Below are 13,639 nucleotides of genomic sequence, written 5' to 3'. Positions count from 1 at the left end.
ACAGTCAACACGGATTCACCAAGGGCAAGTCATGCCTGATCAATCTGATTGCCTTCTATAATGAGATAAGTGGCACCGTGGATATGGGGAAAGCAGTGGATGTGATGTATCTTGACTTTAGCAAAGCTTTTGATACGGTCTCCCACAGTATTCTTGCCAGCAAGTTAAAAAAGTATGGATTGGATGAATGCACTATAAGACAGATAGAAAGCTGGCTAGATTGTTGGACTCAACGGGTAGTGATCAACGGCTCGATGTCTAGTTGGCAGCTGGCATCAAGTGGAGTGCCCCAGGGATCGGTCCTGGGGCCGGTTTTGTTGAACATCTTTATTAATGATCTGGATGATGGGATTCATTGTATCCTTAGCAAGTTCGCAGATGACACTAAGCTGGATGGAGAGGTAGATATGCTGGAGGGTAGGGATAGGGTCCAGAGTGACTTAGACAAATTGAAGGATTGGGCCAAAAAGAAATCTGATGAGGTTCAACAAGGACAAGTGCAGAATCCTGCACTTAGGAAGGAAGAATCCCATGCACTGCTACAGGCTGGGGACCAACTGGCTAAGCAGCAGTTCTGCAGAAAAGGACCTGAGGATTACAGTGGATGAGAAGCTGAATATGAGTCAGCAGTGTGCCCTTGTTGCCAAGAAGGCTAACGGCATATTTGGGCTGCATTAGTAGGAGCATTGCCAGCAGATTGTGGGAAGTGATTATTCCCCTCTATTTGACTCTGGTGAGGCCACACCTGGAGTATTGCATCCAGTTTTGGTCCCCCCACTACAGAAGAGATGTTGACAAATTGGAGAGAGTACAGCGGAGGGCAACAGAAATTATTAGGGGACTGGGGAACATGACTCACAAGGAGAGGTTGAGGGAACTGGGGTTATTTAGTCTGCAGAGGAGAAGAGGGAGGGGGGATTTGATAGCAGCCTTCAACTACCTGAAGGGGGGTTCCAAAGAGAATGGAGCTAGGCTCATCTCAGTGGTGGCAGATGACAGAAAAAGAAGCAATGGTCTCAAGTTGCAGTGGGGGAGGTCTAGGTTGGCTATTAGAAAACACTATTTCACTAGGAGGGCAGTGAAGCACTGGAATGGGTTACCAAGGACGGTGGTGGAATCTCTATCCTTAGAGGCTTTTAAGGCCCAGCTTGACAAAGCCCTGGCTGGGATGATTTAGTTGATGCTGGTCCTGCTTTGAGCAGGGGATTGGACTCGATGACCTCCTGAGGTCTCTTCCAACCCTAATATTCTATGACTACGAGGAAATGAAAAATGAAATATACGTTATAGACATAGGCAGAATATTCACTCTGGGTTTACATGGATATATACAAATATACAAGATGAGTTAATGTTCCAGTTCAGGAAGTGTATTATACTGTATGTATCAAATGACTGAAATTCTGGCACATTCCCTGTTAATTGCTATGTCATGAGCTTCTTGCATTTTTTTTTTGTAATCTTTAACAGTTTTTATAGGCGCTGTATCCTCAAGCTGAACTAGAGAACCAGGACTAAATATGGTGCCACCATAGTTCTAACAAGTATTTTCTCTATAAAGCATTAACTAATAACTTTACCGCTGTTATATCTATATTTACATATAACTTCAGGGTTTCCTATTTCAGTGGTGACTGACAACATAATTCACTGTAGTGGAGAGATCACTTGAAGCCACACAGGTCAGAGGCTGAACGCTGTGATGCATTTCATTTCAGGTTTCCTTTGTGCAGTACAGCGACGATGCAAAGTCTGAGTTTAAACTGAATACATATGAGGATAAGGCTCAGGCTCTAGGAGCACTTCAGAATATTCGGTACAAAGGAGGAAATACAAGAACAGGTGCGTCTGATGAATAACTATGTATTCCTTCCGAATAATCAGTTTTTTGAAAACCTATTCATTATCTTAATCCTCTGTAGTTTAAGGCCAGGGCTTTATGTTCTACTATTATTAGTTGTATTAGTTCTTCAAAAGAAATATTTTTCAGTGGCAAATGTGGCATGAGTCCTCATTCTTTGTGTAATTTGCAGGCAAAGCCCTTACATTTATCAAAGAAAAAGTCCTGACTTGGGAGAGTGGCATGAGAAGAGGTGTGCCCAAGGTACTTGTTGTTGTCACAGATGGTCGGTCGCAGGATGAAGTTAAGAAAGCTGCAGCAATCATACAGCACTCTGGTAAGCACCCTGTAGAATGTAGTTGAGCCTGATATTCATTTTACTAAAGAGTTTAAGTCATGCAATTTAACATACGGCTATACAACAGTATCAGGTATTGTTGGTCCTTTATTCATCCTAAATAGGTAGTGGTTCCTGAGAGAGACATTCGAATTACAGAATATGATTTGGAATGGCTCAAACTATTTTAAGAATGTTAAGATTGACTGGACCTAATTCTGGCCTCTTCTCTCTCTGTGGACAGAGCAGGCTTAAACAGTTTGCTGGGAATTCCCCTTGCATAGTTACAGAACTTGTCCTATATCACTCCTGGCCCCTATTCAGGGGGCTGGGGCATTATTAAGTGCACTTCAGTCCAATGATCTTGATCTGCTGGAATGGCCCTTAGAGTGCTTTTAATACTGGCACAAGTTAGAGCAGCCCTTCATCTACTCTACCTTGAGCAGGGGTCTGACCAGGCCCCTGACTCTCCCACCCCAGGTTTTGAGGAGGAGGTGGCCATTTATGCTCCCTCCTTAGATGGCCCAAGTGTAGTTTGCTGTAGCCGAGGCTCTAGTTCTCCAATTCTGCATTTTTAATGCATATTTTGATATACAGTATAAGCAGCCTGGTGATTAATTTCCTATATAAACATTTGTTGTGCTTCCTTACCTTAGCTCTGTTTCTTTATGTCTGTTGATTAAGCCTCAGATTGCTTTGTTACCTTGGAATTCTGTATTTGTCCTCCTTGGGTTTCATATTAGCTATTAAAAATTGTTAAATTGGCCAAATTCAGCCCTAGTATAAGCAAGCATGCTAAAATCATAAAGTTACAGGCTGATTGTAGCCCTCAACTTGTGTTCATCTTTTCCCCAGTCTTCAGGTGTATCAGGGAGGTGACAAAGGAAGTGGTAGGGGGATTTATTGATAGGATGAAGTGGTGAGAGAAGGAGGAGGAGGAAATGAGAGAGAGAGATATAGGCAGAGACAAAATTATGCGAAGTCCAGAAGCTGAAGAAGATAAGCTAACATTAATGCTCAAGGCAAGAAGATGCCATTGGAAGGATTTGAAGAGGAGAATGACCTGGTCTAAGAGACAGCTGATGAAGATGACTTTAGCCAGGGTGATTTGGGTGGACCATGGGAATGAGATGGAAATCGAGAAGCACAGAAAGTAGGAGACTTCAACAGTCAAGGCAGGAAGTAACCAAAGTATGGATAAGGATTTTAGACATAGGGATAGAAAGGAAGAGTCAGATTTTTGAGATGTTGTAGAACAGACAGGATTTGGTGGCAGCCTGTATGTTTTGTGAAAGAGTAAGGAGGCTGTCACAGCCAGGTTATGAGCTTGGATGATGGGGAAGATGATGATATTGTCCAACGGCACTGGAAGAAGGGGAGAGAGTTTTGGAAAACACATGAGGAGCTCATCATAAGCCTTGTTGAGTTTAACTAGGTGATATGATCTCCAGAGTATTTTTCAAAAATATAGTCAGATGCAAGACTGGATGGAACAGGAGAGGTCAGGGATAGAGAAGATTTGTGAACCGTTGGCATGGAGATGACAGCTGAAGCTTGGTGAGTGGATGAATTGCCCAGGGATAAGCTATGGAAGAAAAACAGGAGAGGACCAAATAGCAGAGTCTTGAGGGTTGCCAAAAGTGTGAAAGAGGAGAGGAAGAAGAGAACTGGAAGGCGCAACCTGACAGGCAGGAGAGGAATCCAGGATGAGAGAGTGATCAACAGTGTCTAAAGTGGAAGAGTATTTTTTTAATCATCCTTTTTATTGAAGAGCAGAGCCTAACTATTTTTGATTAGTTTGTCTTGGGAGTAACCCAGAACTGTTATGCTCTTCATTTCCCCTCAGATGCCTTCCCGTAATGTTTTCAAGGATCCCTCTCATAAGATAATACTGTACATTAGAAAACAGTTCATTTCCTGTTTGGCTTCCAGGAGTTTATATAGTCATTGTTTAATACCAGAAAATTCGGGGTTTCTATTCAGTGTTCCATTGGCATGAGTTTCTTCACTCTCTTCTTGCAAAAAAGAAATGTTCAGAATAGTATACTTGTTTCTTCTTGATTCAGGGAGATTGGCTGGGCACTTCTGATCTAAATTGTGTACTTAGGTGTATGTTTCTTCCTTGGGTGTTCAGTGATCTAACTCATAGATTCATCCCTTTCAGCCATTTATTTAGCAGCAAGAAGACTTCATAAAAAGACTCCTTCTGCCTATTTCAAACAGCTTTGTGCAGCTGAATGATTCCATACCAGAACTTCCCTTCCCTGCAGGACATGAGCCCTTTGCCTCACATTTTTGCCAACAGTTTAGATTATTGCTTGTTCTGTTTCACCAAGGTAATGGAGAAAGAGTTTCTCCATTTGACATCCCTTGGTCAAAAGTGTATTGAATACTCTTCTCCACTGGGTTTTACTTCATTCTGCATTTTATCCAGAAAGTGCAAAGGGACTGGGTTCAACCAAAAGTATATTCTACTTGCATGATTTGGTTCTTGTATTTTTTAACAGAGAAGACAGTATCTCTACATGATTGGGATTTGCTATTGAGTTACTGAGCCAGTGATAATGATAAGCATGTATATTCGTTGCATATTCATATCATGAACATTATTTTTGTAGGTTTCAGCGTCTTTGTTGTTGGTGTAGCTGATGTGGATTACCATGAGCTGTCAAAGATTGCCAGCAAACCCAGTGAACGTCATGTATTTATCGTTGATGACTTTGATGCTTTTGAAAAGATTGAGGAGAACCTCCTCACTTTTATTTGTGAGACAGCTACCTCAAGTAAGTAAGAGACAATGTTTCTCTCACAAGCTAATAAATTTGACTATGTACTGCTACAAGTCTCATGTCAAGGCTTTCCCATTTACACCTTTTTCAAGAAACTTTAATAAATATTTCCACTGAGCAAGTGCATGTTTCTTATTTAAGTGGTTATTATATTTTTATCTTATCTACCACCCTGAGATGATACTCTTATTAAAAAGTGAATAAACAATAAGTGAGAATTATTTTTTTAGTTGAAGAGCAAGTAGAATGGTAGCTAAAATAGACTTCTGGATGTGACAGATTCCCTCTTTACCACTGTTTTTTGGCTGCATTGGGGATGTAGCTAACCAGTGTCTAATATTACTTTTATAAAGATCTAAAATAAAATCCATCTGTTTATAAATCTGGAGTCCTTCTATGGCAAAAAAGAGGAAATATTTGCACATTTGTATCATCTGCAACTATGTGTTCCCATACTGCCTCCTCCACATACGACTAAGGAGCCATATAAATCTGCAGTTTTTCCTTGTGAATCTGATGAATAATATGCAGTCTGACTCATGCATAAAAGATCCATGGAAAGATTGTGGTATTGTGCCCATTTATTTTTATGAATTGGGCTCTTAAAATAAAATATACTTGAAGTTCATCTGTTTGCTATTTCATATATTCCAGCATGGTAGAAACAATACATTTAAAAGCCTCATAAATGAGGATGTGAACATTTCACCTACATAACTAGAAATCTACTGCTTGATCTTGAGCAGAATAAAGCATAGGATCACAAACAGATGATAATTATTGTAGTGGCAGATGTTGGCTGGTAATTAACAAAGTTCAAATTTACGGGAATAAAACCTTTTGAAAATAGTTGTATGTTCATGATTCCATTTGAATTTTTAAAAATAACACAGTTTTCATCTGTTTCAGCTTGCCCTCTCATTTACTTGGAGGGATACACTTCACCTGGTAAGAATCATATACAAACATCCTAGCACAGGATAATTCTGAAGCTTTTTTTTCATTTATCACAATTTCTTCAAATTGTGTTTCTCTCCCCTCCGCCCCCCCCCCCCCGCCCCAAAATAAAGGTTTCAAGATGTTGGAATCATACAACTTAACAGAGAAGCATTTTGCCTCTGTACAAGGAATATCACTGGAATCAGGATCCTTCCCTAGCCACGTGGCATACAGGCTCCATAGAAATGCCTTCATCAGTCAGCCTACATCGTAAGTTATCTGTGTAACCTGTTTTCCTGCTGTAGGGCAAGTGGGGAAGTATAACAGAATTAATAGGTAATGGTATTAATACCTGCTGGAGGACAAATTTTATTTTGTTTTTACTGAAGTACAAGAAATACAGTAACTCCTCACTTAACATTGTAGTTATGTTCCTGAAAAATGCAACTTTAAGTGAAACGATGTTAAACAAATCCAATTTTCCCATAAGATTTAATGTAAATGCGGGGGGTTAGGCAATGTTTTGGGGGCAGACACAAGGCATTATATACTGTACAGTACTGTGCTGTACTGTGGTTGGGAAGTGCCCCTGGCTTACGCCACACAGGCACAGCCCGTTGCAGGCAAGGACGCTAGGAAGCACCTTCGCAGCAGCAGTGGCAGCTTACCCGGAGAAAAACAGGTGCCGACTTTGCTGGGGGATACTCCAGGCCCGCCTCTTCCCGTCCCCGCTCCACTCCAGTCCCACCTCTTCCCACCCCCACTCCACCTCCTCTCCTTCACCGCATCCCCGCTCCTTCCCCGCTCCCAGAAAGTCCTAAGCGCCACCAAACAGCTGTTTGGCGGGCTTAGGACTTTCTGGGAGGGATGGGGAGACACGGCACTTCCCTGCTCTTCCCTCTCCCTCCCAGCGCTTCCCTGCCACCAAACCGCTGTTTGGCGGCACTTAGGACTTTCTGGGAGGGGGGAGGAGTGGAGGCGCAGCTGTTTGGAGGTGGGGGAAGCGCTGGGAGGGAGTGGGAGGAGGCGGAGAAGAGGAACTTGTGCCATGCTCCCTTGTAAAGTTGCTGCTCTTCCACAAAATCTTACAAGTAGTGTACAGAGCAGGCAGCCAAACAATGTTATAAGGGAGCATTGCCCAATTTTAAACGAGCATGTTCCCTAATTGACCAGTGACATAACTTTGAAACAACGTTAAGCGGGAGGATGTTAAGTGAGGAGTTACTGTACACTCTGAAGAATGTGCAACCATAGCTCTGATTAAACGTTATTCAGTTCCTTCATTAGTGGTCCTTATATTGTTAATTCCAGCTTCCTTATTATTATTATTATTATTTATTTGTATTACTGTAGTGCCTAGGAGTCCCAGTTGTGAACCAGGACCCCATTCTCCTAGGCATTGTATGAACATAGAACAAAAAGACAGTCCTTGTTCTTTTCTCAAGAGGATGCCTCATATAAACAGGCCTATTTTAGTTAATTGATTTAATTCATATTACAGGCCCTATGCAATCAATGCCCTCTGTGGCTACTCGTACAAAGAAACCACTTAGCCAGAGAGACTGTTTTTGATTCAGAGGGATAAGTACCATTTGTTTAGTAGTTGTAATAGGCAACACATTTCTGCCTGTGGTCACAATGCCCCAGGTGTGTGACACCACCCAGCCCAGTCACCATATTGGACAAACGGAGAATTTTTCAAGTAGTGATGGCCTGAAGCAAGTCTTCCCTAGCTGACCACTCTGTTCTAGAGCTCAGCTAGGGAGATAATGAGAGGGGTCATGTGGGACCCTCACAAAAAAACAGAGCTAGCTAGAATAAGAGGAGTCCAGTCATGGAGGAGAAACCCCTTTCCCCTCCCAACCACGAAGGGAGGATCCAGAAGTTTCTTCTCTCCCCACTCAGGTAAAGTTGAGAATTTAGCATTGCTGTGCCAGAGGCCACGTCTAGAGCCAGTCCACTCTTCCCCCTCCCCATTTTTTATATCATGTAACTCTAGTTGTCCACTTATGGGAACTTTTGACAGCTGTGCAACCCTACCAGAATGGATAGAAGGGGGCAGACCAAACATAGGAGAATTGCCCAATATAAGGAATAAATTTAAACAGGCTCTTTCCCCTTCCCCTTCCCAGCTTCCTCAACTCTCAATGTGCCAATGTGGAGTATTTGGGGACTTTTTTTTTTGTTGTCTTCGGTCAGCCAGTTTTTCTCTTCTATAGCTTGGTTTGGGAAAGAGCAAAGATCTATGGTTTTCTGGATATTGCAGGACTCATAAAGCGCAGATAGTTTGCATTCAGTAGAACCTTATAGCTTGCTTTACCATTTTATTAAGTCAAAGCCTGCATCTAAGTGGGACCTGAGTAAGATGTTTTCTGTGTATTCAAATTAGGAAAAATATTGAAGAGTTGGCTGTAGGTAGAAAAAGAGAGAGCGAGAGAGCAAGCAAAAATAGCCTTTGTGGGATCTTCTTGATACATATATATTATATAAAGCCAGAAAATTAAATTGAATTTAAACTGTAGTGTTCAGGAAATCAATACTCCCTAGGAATCCTAATGGTACAGTTGTATTATATCCGAGTTATCTCTTGATACTGAATTATAACTAGGTTTCTCAAATTCACTTGCTTATCTTGCCCCTTATGCCAGCCAACTTTTGTTGAAGTAGCGATATGGTTACTGTAGTAGCGTGATACTAAATGTAAGGGGCTGTCAGTTTGTCCAAAATATGTAAAAGCTTCAATACCAGTTTTTGAGGTTTCTCTATTTTAACTCACGGGGCCACATGGCCTTCTCAGCCAATAGCAGAGTTTCAGCCGTAATAGTGTCAGCCATGTTGTTGGCTAAATTGAAACAAAATTTGCTCATTCTTCTCACAGTTTCCCTCACATCCACCCTGCTGCTTCCTTTTCACTCCAGACATTGCTCAGCCAGGCCTCTTAGTTCCCTTTAACATACTTCCATTTACTTGTGGTTTTCTATCATTTGGTGTCCAACAGTGTCCATGACACAAGCCTAAAAATCCACAGATGACGACTAAGGAAGTCTGCCCCAAATGCTGCACTATATCTGTGGAATAAATTGAATGTCTCCTTCTCCCACTGCACCCTCTGCATGTGAGCCAGCCACAGTTGAGTTCCTTGTGCTCCCAGTGCCTGACTACTCAAAATGGGATGTGCAGGGCTAGAACTAGTGTATGCCCCATCTTCTTCCTGTACGGGTCACCAGCTGAGTTTATATGGGAGCAACCCACTCCACATCCTGTAAATATAACAGAGGTCAGGCACCAGAACCCTGGCTGAGTCAACCAGAATGCATTTAGAATGCCTATTCTTGTTGGTCCTGCATCAATTTCTCCTCACCTCCACTCAAATGCAGGCTGGATGTTAAAGCCTTAACATAGGCAATAATGTGATTTCTATTTGCTTAAATCTTTGCTGTTTGATTAAAGAGTTAACAGGCTGAGCTTTGCTAAACGATGTAATTTTCCCATTTTGATTATGTCCTGTCTTTTAAAAAAAGTGAAAACGATGAAGATCTTTCCTTTTTCTATGCGTGTTTGATGCGAAATATCCTCATGTTCTCTGAACAGGGAGCTTCATCCAGATGGATTGCCACGTGCTTACACAATCATACTGCTGTTCCGCCTTCTTTCGGAAACCCCCAATGAGCCATTTGCAATTTGGCAGATTACAGACAGGGATTTCAAACCACAAGTTGGAGTAATTCTTGATCGTAAGGACGATTTTACTTATTGCACAGAGAATTTGTAGATAGAAGTTTACGGTTGTTTTGCATTCCAAAATTGTTTCAAAACCAAAATATTCCTACATGGTAAAAAGGTATATTATTTTGTGTTCTAAATATTTTTTTAATATTGTATTTCAATTAATTATTCAAAAATCTGTATAAGCACTAAGTTTCTTTAGTATTATTAAATCTAAAACCAGTGGAATGCACATTTTCACTAATCTGAGTCTTTAAAACTGTCCCAGTAATCCCTGTGTGTACAATTAAAAATGTACTCAGTAGAACTGTACAGTGTATATGTATGTATTGTTAGTACGGTGGTGTTCTCTTCTTTGAATAACATCAGCAGTGTGACCCAAATGACATTTATTTATTGTATCTTCTTTTTGCAGCTTCCACCAAATTATTGTCATTCTTTAACAAGGATACAAGAGGAGAAGTTCAGACAGTAACTTTTGATGATAATGAAGTAAAGAAAATCTTTTATGGAAGCTTCCACAAGGTAAAGGATTAAAATTATGTGCATATTCTCCGTTAAACAAGTAAACAAAAACAGCTGTAATATCTATACTTTGTACAGACACATACATTTACATAGTGGTTTACAAATCACAGTGAGACAAGATGCCTGAAGAAATACTTTTTCAAGCTTCTATTGATGTGGGGTCCAGTGTTAGAAAGGATTTGCCAAAGGTGTGGAGGAAGGGCCATATGTGGACAAGAGGTGGGAGACTTCCAAGCGTATGAGACAGCAAGAAAATTATGAAGCAGAAAATAGGGAAAAGAATCCATAGAGAGAAACAATTGGGAGGAACCTAGGGAAAGACAGAGAAAAGAGGAAGAATTAGGAGCAGAGATATGTGTGGGTATGAGAATATGCAGTCAGTTGTGAAGCATCAGTAGTTTAAAAGATAAATAGCTATTTGAATTGAAGTCAGGTGCTTAACAAGCATAATACATGTAATACCCAGTAATTATACTAAGTGCAATGGCTTCTGAAATATTGAGTCTAAAATATTTAATATGAATTTTAACAGAGGTGTAAAGTACTTAACTAATAGAATAAATTACTGTATCTGGAGAAAGCACATATTGGTTTATAAAGTATGCTTGCAAGTTTGTTTTCTTGAGCTGGAACTCTTACTCACTTCTCTGAAAGCTAGCACCAGAATGTCTTCTGTCTGTATCATCACATTCAGCTTCCAGCATGTGCATAGCATTTTGATAAAATGTTTGCCAGTTACAGCTGTGCCTTGATCCAGGCAGGATCAAAACTCACTTGATTTCTCAACATTAATAACTGTTGGGAGAATGTCAGCTCTCAGTCAGCCATAGGCTCATATAGATGAACAAGATAAGTGTATCTGTTGGTTGAGCAGAGCACAGAGAGTCAGGAGACCTGGATTCTGTTCTTCTGTAGGCAGCCGGCTTAGTCTGGACCTTGATCAATTCCTTTAGCTTCTCACTACCTCAGAGTACCCATCTGTAAAACAGGGACAACACCAACTTTTGTAAGTCTCTCTGAAATCACAAATAAAATTACTACTTGGATGCTAAGGTTTTATTTTTTTATGTAGTCTCTGTGTAGGACGCATACACAGCAATTGCCTTTGCTGCATGTTGGCTGGGAATGGGGTTGGCACATGAATCTGCAGTGGCTGAATAGAAAAAGTATCTATGGGAACATTGGGTTAAAAGAGATAATTAATGTAAATGCAAATTTTAGACTGAAGCCCAGTATTTCAGAATTGTCTAAAGCATAAATAACCAGTGAGGTGTTTGACTATTATCCCAGTGTCACACAGTTGTAGTAATTCTTTGCACAGATTATGCATATCCATTTTTGTATACTTAATTCTGAAAATTTGATCCAAACAAGCTGTTTGCCTGTAACCAAAGAGCAGATGAAAGAGCCTGGCCCAGACCATATGAATACATAGGCCTAAAAATCTCTCTCTGCTTTTTTAAGCAGTTAAATGTAAGCTATGAAAGTGAGTTAGAATAACCACATTTTCAGTCAGCTAAAATATATGTCCTCTTTGCTTTTCTTTATCTCCCTTTTCCTTAGCTTTCTTCTGGCTACTGCATATGGTTGCAACAGATCCCTTTATTGACACTAAAATCAGGTTGCTACTATTGCCAGCTGATCCAGATCATATTGCGATCCTATCCTACTCCCGGGGAACTCAGTGAAAGCAGGCTAGGGTTTTTAACATCTCTGTAGTAACTGGTTTTTGTGTGCCAGCATTCTAGTATGTTGAACCATGATCTTCACACCTAATTAAAACACAAGTGAATAAAAGTCACTCACTGCTAGCTTTTTATAATTTAACAAACACAGGATACTGCCAAAAACGTCATCTTGGGTACATTTCTTTTCTGTTGTAATGAACTTTTCTTTCTCCACTTTAAGAAATGTTTATCATAGGGACTTTGGAAAAGATGTCAGTAAGTGGGTTGGATCACAGCTGCATAGCCCCTAAATCTAGGGTGGTCTCTGTTTTATGCTTGGCCTCTGACCCTTTGTCTTTCTTTCTATAATAGTTCAGTAAGATACTTGAATTTTAAGTAGTTTTGTCCATATACAGAAATGGAGTAATACTGTCAATAAAATGTAGAATAAATATTTTTGTTGGCATGAAAGTTATATTCATATTTATAACAAAAAAGCAGTTATAAAATGCAGAATAGCACTTAACATGTCTTATTCCAGATGTCAGTCTCAGGGTTCAAACTTCTCTCCTAGAGGACTATAAAATATCTGAGTCATTTTTCTAAAGCTTTGATTGCTATGCTGCCAACTTTCTTTTGAGGTGTCCATCATTACATACATTGGAAGCTGGTGTCATGTTGTTCTTAGCATCCTACTATGAATACAGTAGAGGTGACAAAGTTCTCTGATACTGCTCGTAATAAAGATCAGCTTTGAAATCAGAGCAAATGGGAACAAAAAGACAGGGAGTTAGTTGTGGGCTTTAACTACATTCAGTAAGGCAAAATAAGAATGTAGCAAGATGTTATTTCTGTCATTAAATAAATGCAGATACCTACCTGATCACCACTAATCGAGGAGCAGCAGCCATTTGCAAAGTGTGTAAGAAAATCCAGATCCATAAACTGACTATTAGATTATTCCTTAATCTTTAGGGGCAATTGAAATATATATCTGTTTTTTGATGTGGTGGAATGATTCCTTGTACCCTATTTCCAGAACTGAATCAGTAGATCAGAGACGGAGATTATTTGCACTGTAGATCTGGAGTAATTTTGACTTCATTGGAGGTATTCTGGATTTCACACCAGTGTGATTGAAATCAGAATCGGGCCACTGGACTCTCTCCTGCCTGACTGCTGTATGTGAATCAGACTCTTGATGATGACATAAAGAGACTCCCCTGCTCATGCACTGGGAATCACCTAAAGACCAACATGCATATGCAAGGATGAATTCTGTGTCAGACATGTTGATTATCAGTACAGTATAATTCCAGCTGTCTGAATGCCCTGTATCTGAAAATCCTAGTTAGCCAAATCGACAGTATGTCCACCAAGTAGTCCTACACTAGTTGAAATAACATCTGTTTATCTGAACACCCAATTATCTGAAAGTTTTGGATGTCCCCTAGGCCACTGGGATAAACAGGAGTATATTTTAATAATGAATATCTGTAGTTTCAGCTAGTTGAAAGTCTTGGGGGTGGGGGTGGTTTCTAACACATTTTAAAATGTACTTTAGAATTTTTTTTGCCATCCAGTGTGAAAAAGATGGCAAATCTTTAAAACATGACCAAATGTGTTCCAGAATATCAAACATTTTTGTGGTTTCCATTTGATGACTTACAGATTCATTCAGTGAAAAGCAGTTAACCTACAGCTAGCGGTGAAGGGGAAATTAACTTTGGCATATTTGTAGCCTTTGTGTAGCATAGCTATGGTGAAGGCTGTTGAATCTGGCAAGTCCCTTAGGAAAAATATTGGCTCCTGA

At 40.3% G+C, this 13,639-nt stretch overlaps 1 protein-coding gene across 1 annotated transcript in view; it reads left to right on the top strand.

Moving 5' to 3' along the window:
* Positions 1 to 13,639, top strand: part of COL12A1 (collagen type XII alpha 1 chain) — a 130,396-nt gene that overhangs the window by 87,371 nt on the left and 29,386 nt on the right. Inside the window, 7 exon segments of the mRNA XM_073336466.2 lie at positions 1,719 to 1,842; positions 2,034 to 2,177; positions 4,796 to 4,960; positions 5,876 to 5,914; positions 6,037 to 6,175; positions 9,497 to 9,639; positions 10,047 to 10,156. Of these exon segments, the coding sequence (XP_073192567.2) occupies positions 1,719 to 1,842; positions 2,034 to 2,177; positions 4,796 to 4,960; positions 5,876 to 5,914; positions 6,037 to 6,175; positions 9,497 to 9,639; positions 10,047 to 10,156 (864 nt within the window).

This window comes from Lepidochelys kempii, chromosome 3 (assembly GCF_965140285.1).
Source record: "Lepidochelys kempii isolate rLepKem1 chromosome 3, rLepKem1.hap1, whole genome shotgun sequence".
NCBI classification, from domain to species: Eukaryota; Metazoa; Chordata; order Testudines; family Cheloniidae; genus Lepidochelys; species Lepidochelys kempii.
Note: the sequence above shows the minus strand (reverse complement) of the source record. Positions and strands in the feature narration are given on the sequence as shown.